This window comes from Apus apus, chromosome 8 (assembly GCF_020740795.1).
Source record: "Apus apus isolate bApuApu2 chromosome 8, bApuApu2.pri.cur, whole genome shotgun sequence".
Taxonomy (NCBI): Eukaryota; Metazoa; Chordata; class Aves; order Apodiformes; family Apodidae; genus Apus; species Apus apus.
Window position 1 is genome coordinate 8868511 of NC_067289.1, and position 6371 is coordinate 8874881.

The following is a 6371-nucleotide window of genomic DNA, read 5'->3' on the forward strand; positions in this document are numbered from 1 at the left end:
AGATACATAATCATTAATTGGGGGGGGGTGGGGGTGGGAGCCAATTTTCAAAAAAGGTAATGCAGTGATTGTGCTGGGTGACTTCAGAAAGCTCTTCAGGTACACACTGCATTTAAAGATAATGCCAGGTGGTGTTCTTACAGCCCTGAAAAAACAAAAGTATAAGCTACCAACATATTCTACAGCAAAAGAATAGACTTCAGAATAACTGTCTGTAGAATATATATGTTTCCATTTCAAATTACTATTATTTTATCAACTGCCAAAAAGAAACACAGTCTCTTGTCCAGAAATAATTTATTCATCAACAATAAAACACTGAATAGAAAAAGCCTTTTAAATAAAACTATATATATAATGCTTTATTTTTTTTATTCGTTACTCCACAAAAAACACTACAGACAGTAACAAAATAATCCAATTAATCTTAAAAATTTCAAATTATAATTGTCACTCTTCTGTTATCATGACTTATTAACAATGCAAAGGTTGCTTGTTTACATGTTACAGTTTTACTTGATTTCATTGAATTCTTTCTTAAAACACTTGAAGCAATTTGTTATTTGCCCTGTAATTTATAACATATATAAGTATATCAATAAACAATATAACAGCTCTGAGAAAGATATGCACTGTTCAATGGTAAGTAGTCTACCGTAGGTCATTCGGTGGGAGAGCAGGAAGAAATCACAACTGAATTGGGATAGAAGTCAACACATTGAAGAGAAATCATATTTGGAGAACAATTACATGTTTTCCATTGCCCGTTTGGTAATGTGATCTCTTTCAAGCTCTGATTTCTCCTGTTTTAGATACTCCAGCACCTTTGCTAGCATATCCTCGTCCAGATACTGCCTGGGTTGTGTGTCATCGCTTTCCCCGGCCATGGAAAGCCTTTTGCTGAGCGAAGCCAACTTGGCGGCCTCTTGTGGTCCCAGCTGGCTCAGCTGCTCCCTGATGGCCTGTTCCAGGTCCTCTTCCTGCAAGTCGCTTTCAGGAGCGGGAACTGGGACGCGTTTCATCTGGTTCGTATTGATAACTTCAGGATATTTCGCCAGCACCTTTGCCAGGTAATCAGCCAGCTCTTCATCCTTCTCACTCAGCTTCTCATACTCCATTTGCCGCCTCTCCAAGTCGTTCATCCAGGCAGCTTTAGGGAACGGGCGCCCTTTCAGTCGTCTGGGAATGTAAGAAAATCTTGGCAAATCATTTTCTTGATTAAGACGATTTAGTAAGTAGGAGGGATTCTGATTAGCGAAATTGTCAGTTCCCAGAAGACTGACAATATCTTCAATATTGAGGTCTTCAGGTAGATTTTCTGGAATAACATTAAGAGGCTGCTTCATGTACCCGTTTTTAGAGTTTACATTATTTTTAAATATATCACTCTGTCCTAGATTAGTTTCAGTGACCTCGTTGAGGTCTTCTGGGAATTCTGCATCCTGCTCAGCTTCCAACCTTTCGCTCTGAAGCTGCTTTTTTTCTCCAGCTTTCAGCATGTCTATTAAATCCTCAGGAGGAATTTGTAAATTCCTTGAGATTTCTATCAGCTGAGCTATAGACTGAGGATCAAGTTGCTTATCCAAAAACATGGGTGCTCTTTTTTCTTCAAGTTCTCCTCCAGTCCTTAGTTTCCTACTTGCAGCACTGCCCATCAGCCTCTTCAGGTAATAATTCATTAGCTTTGAAACATCCTCTGACATTTGATCTTTGTTGTCTCTTCTTATTTCATCCTCAAGGAAGCTGAGTTTCCCTGATCTCTTCATTTCGTCATCAATCTCCTCTTCATGTTTATCAATTTCCTCTTTGCTGTCTTTTATCTCTTCCTGGGTTTGACTCTCCACTTTTTCCTCTATGGGATTCCAATCTTCTCCTCCAACCACATCTTCATAGGCAATGTTATTCACTTTGTATACATCATCTTCATCATCTGTATACAATTTCTGGTCCTCATCCAGCCTTTCTTTCTTGTGGTTACTAGGTCCTGCCATCTTCCCCAGCTCCTGGAACACCGACTCCAGCGTGGCAAGGCTTTGGGGTGTGTATTGCTCTTCCACTATCTCATTAGTGCGCTTGAAAGGACTTGAGCTGTCTTCATAGTGCCCAAGAGGCATTTTGAGATATTTTTGCCACCTCTCAGGCCATTTGTAAGCCTCATAATCATCAGTTACTCCAGCTGGAAAGCTGTTATCTGGACCCAGGCCGTAGGGTTTACTCTCCTTTGGGCTAACTTTTGACTCTTTCTCAGCTTGCCGCAAGGCTTCCAACATCACCTTAACCCATTGGGACTCATCTTCAGTCAGAGAATCCCTTACATTCTCTGGCAGGTGGACCTGATCTTTGCTTTCTTTCTGTTGCAGGAGATATGGGACACTTTGATAAGAGCTGTAATCAGGGCTGCTTTCTCCCTTGTTAGTTTGCTTGCGAAGATCTTCTATGTATTCCAAAGCTTTGATCATATCGGGATTTGGGAACCTTTGTAAGTTTTTCATTACATAGTCTGGATCTTTCTGAAGCAACTGATGCTGCTGGAAGGAAGCTGCATCAATCCAACAGACTATGGCAAAGAAAATGGTGAGAAAACAGCCTGCTTCAAGCTGGAAGGCTTTAGTTTCAGCCATATTTAAAATAAATATTTCCTTGAAATAAAGAAGAAGAAAAAAGACTCAGTTAAAACACAAAGGCAGACTTAGCAAACTGAGAAGCAAAATCGATATGGATATTTAAAACTGGAACTTACAATTAAGAATACCAGCAGCACTACACATTTTTATCAATTATGGAAACCTAATATAACTCATATATGGAAACCATGTATTTTGATGGAAACTTTATATTTTCTGAATCTTTCCTAAGATTCCTTAGTTATGCTAGAAACTATTGGTCTCCCATGCTAGAAATTCCTTTTCTCTGTGCTCAATGTTTTTCATGAACATCAGTTTTCCAGTGGCAGCAGCAAAGTATAAAATACAAGTCATATATAGCTCATGAAATGCCCATAGAGGAATCTAGATGTCATTTTGATTATGAAAATGAGGGCTTCAAAAGGTAAAATCAGTATATCCATATATTTAAATGCTGCTTAAAATTTTAATATTAAAACTGCACACAGAATTATTCCATGAGATTGCTCCATAGGGCATCTAATTTCATGCCAGGGTAATACTACTGATGGGTGCTTGACTGCAATAAAATTATTGAAATGAACTGGAGAACATGGCCTATAAAATTACTTGCAGGTTTATTTCAGTCATTATTGTTAGTGTTATTGCTTCCTTTTTTGCTACTTCATAAAAAATCAAACATATTATTTGTACTGCGGCTGAATTTTAGTGAAGAGGCTCTAGGAGTGACCCATTTTCCTATGGACAATGAGTCTGTATATGAAGGGCAAACTATAATTTATCCTAAAGGTACAATATAATTTTACTGAATCCTTTAAAACCCATCTCAGAAATGAGCTTGAGTAGGTATGTTCTGAGCAATGATTTCATTCATTCATTCATTCATTCATTGACTTCAGCAGAAATTGAATCAGGTCCCAGGACAGGCAGAAACGTGACCACTGGCAGAAAGGAACTAAATTCAGTTAGAATAGATCAGTAGAAGCCCATGTCTAGTCAGTCTGCCCAGCTTACGCCAGCCAACAATAAACTGTGGAACAGAAGTGGGAATGATATGTCTCTGACTGAATGAAGAAGATTCCAGCAGTGCTGCCTATGAGGATACACCTGCCCAAACCCAGTCCTGCCAGGAGCTGAGCACCCTCCACCCAGGGTAGGGAAAAGCTGCTGTCACTTCTGTCCTAGGAGATGCTTTGGCACTAATATGCTGGGGCTGTGAGGTGAGACTCTTTTCTGATCCAGTTACATGAATGAATGAAGTACAATAGTAAGAAAGAAATTATGAAGATAGAAACCACTTTGATTAATTGACCTATTTTGGTTCCTTTGGTTTTTGGTTTGGTAAAAGCATCCTGTTGAGATGTTGGTGATTCATGACAGACTGAGACCACTACATATATCACTATTTACTCTCTGCTGTGCATAGAAAGTGAGCATAAATATGCTCATTTCAGCTCACTTGTAGATTTTTCCCCCTCAGTTTTTGTTCCTAACATAATGTGACTTAGCTAAATAATCAAAGCAATATCTGTTCAGAGAGCTGCTTTTTTTTCATCTCAGTGTGCCCGGGCAGGCTAACAGCTGCAAGAGCAAACCATTTCCCCAAATATTTCTGACTGCTCAAGCCTGGATATGTTTGACAACTGATTTCACAAAACAGCTAATTAGAATATCCCACCCTTCAGCTCTGAGTTTGCCCTGAAAACAAAGCCAACGTGTCGCTTTGCTTTCTGTCATAGAGCAGGTGCTAATTCTATACATACATAAAAATGCACATAAAAACTTATAAATAAATTCTTTAAAAAAGGCATTTTGCTACCTATTGAGTTAATAAATGAAATCAAGACTTTCTTTTTCCAGCAGAGAGACTAGTTATGAGCAGAGATAGTCTGATCAGTGCCTGAGAAACTACGTCCTTCCTGAGGGCTGGGGGAAGGGGAGTTATTCCGTAATTACCTGCTGGGCACCCCCCTCTCACAGAGACCTGGAACTCATCCGCCTTCCCTGTACACCAGTATATGTTGTTACAGCCTCTGTAAAAGTCCTTAGCATCCCATTAAAACCAAAATGCATGGAGCCAAAGTTTAGTTTAGTGTTCCTCAAAGATGTTGCTCAACTGGATATTTCCTTTGCAGGAATAACAGGTCGTTAGCTCCTCTCTAGATATCGTGGGTGTATTTATCTCTAGATGAATTTTCACTTCCAATTTATTGGTAGACAATACTTGAAAGCCTTGTCAAATAGCTCTGGGAATGGTTTCTTTTAAAAGCTTTGAGTTGAGGTCACAAAATCTTGTCATTAAATGTACTGCATTAGCTAGGGTAAGGGGACTCCTTCCCAGTCTTTCAGACACTAATTCTGTATTTTTTTAATAAAAGAGAGGACATTTTACACTGTCTTTAGGGTCTATATTAACATATTGTCTTCTGTGCCTCTCAAAGGACAATCTGCTAAAATGGCTGTTTTGTATACGACAGCTAATTGGGAAGCCAGCCTAGGTGGGGAGCACATTTTCTCCTCTATTAGCCCCTAACAAACAGGGAAATCACCTCTTGGCCAACAAACGTAGAAGCTTCTAGTGACAAAATCAGGCAGTCAGGGTCACAATGTAGCACGTACAAAGGCAATGCAGACTGACAGAAGTTCCTGTGAAAACAATAAATCTCCTTTCTGGGATGTTTCCATGGCAGCAGTAATTGTCTCTCTCGCTCTCTCACAGCAGTCACCTCTGATGGGAATGTAACGTTTCCAGTGAACGTTTGTGATGAAAACTCACAAGCTTTCCTGTAAATGAGTCCCTGCCCTGAGAGTCTGAGGGGGAATCCAACAGCAGTTTCCCATAAGGAAAACTGAGAAATACAACACACACTCCTTCTCCCATTTACTTTTGCAATAAGTAACACAGCTGCAATGAAGCCGCTTTCCACTCCCCTTTCCTTTTAAGTATATCTAACCCTTCACTCTCTGCAAGGACCAAAACGCAAGCAAAACAAGCATGGGGTGAGGAGAAGGGAAAAGCCCCAAGGAGTTCGGGGTGACCACCAGGCTTGTTTGCAGGTGCCTGCACCTGGGGAGCTGTTTGCAGCCCAGGTGAGCGCTCTGTGGGTCTTTAGAGGTGGCTGAGCGCAATGGCAAACAGGAATGTCATCCTTCAGCCGCCAAGGCAGCTGATAAACCACAGATAGATAGATAGATAGATAGATAGATAGATAGATAGATAGATAGATAGATAGATAGATAGATAGATAGATAGATAGATATGTACATCAAGCACCTACAGAGCCCAGGGCTGTTTTACCGACACGTCTCATCGCTCTCATCAGCTACAACCCCACCAACCTTCCGCCGGAACTCGCTGGTTAACTTCAACCCCCTTGTCTTTCCTGGTGGATTCCCACCCGGGAGGGGCAGCCGGACAAGACAAACCCCCCCACACACACACCCGCCCCCCTCGGCCCCCCGCCCATCGCCCGCCGGTCCCAGCGCAGCCCCTACCTGCTGCCGCCGCTCGCGCCGCCGCCGTCAGCACCGGACAGCGCCCGCTTATACCGCCCTGGCGCCGCGCGTCACCGCGCTGGCCCCGCCCGCCGGGCGGAGCGGGACACACCCCGGGTGCAGGCTGAGGGACATCACCCCCCCACCCCCCCAGAATACACAGCCTATTTTATAAAAATATTTTAAAAAACACACCCCAAAAAATCCAACCAAAAAAAACCCGAAAACCAAACCAAACCCAATCAACCCGAA

The 6371-nt window shown here is 41.7% G+C and overlaps 1 protein-coding gene across 1 annotated transcript; it reads right to left on the minus strand.

Annotated features, from left to right (window-relative positions):
• Window positions 1-282: 282 nt before the first annotated feature.
• Window positions 283-6160, minus strand: SCG2 (secretogranin II). Its single transcript, XM_051626370.1, has 2 exons — window positions 6120-6160; window positions 283-2639 (listed from the first exon to the last, which is right to left on the minus strand). Exon 2 carries the CDS (start codon window positions 2619-2621, stop codon window positions 747-749), a length of 1875 nt encoding a protein of 624 aa, XP_051482330.1. The 5' UTR covers window positions 2622-2639; window positions 6120-6160; the 3' UTR covers window positions 283-746.
• Between the last annotated feature and the right edge of the window lie 211 nt (window positions 6161-6371).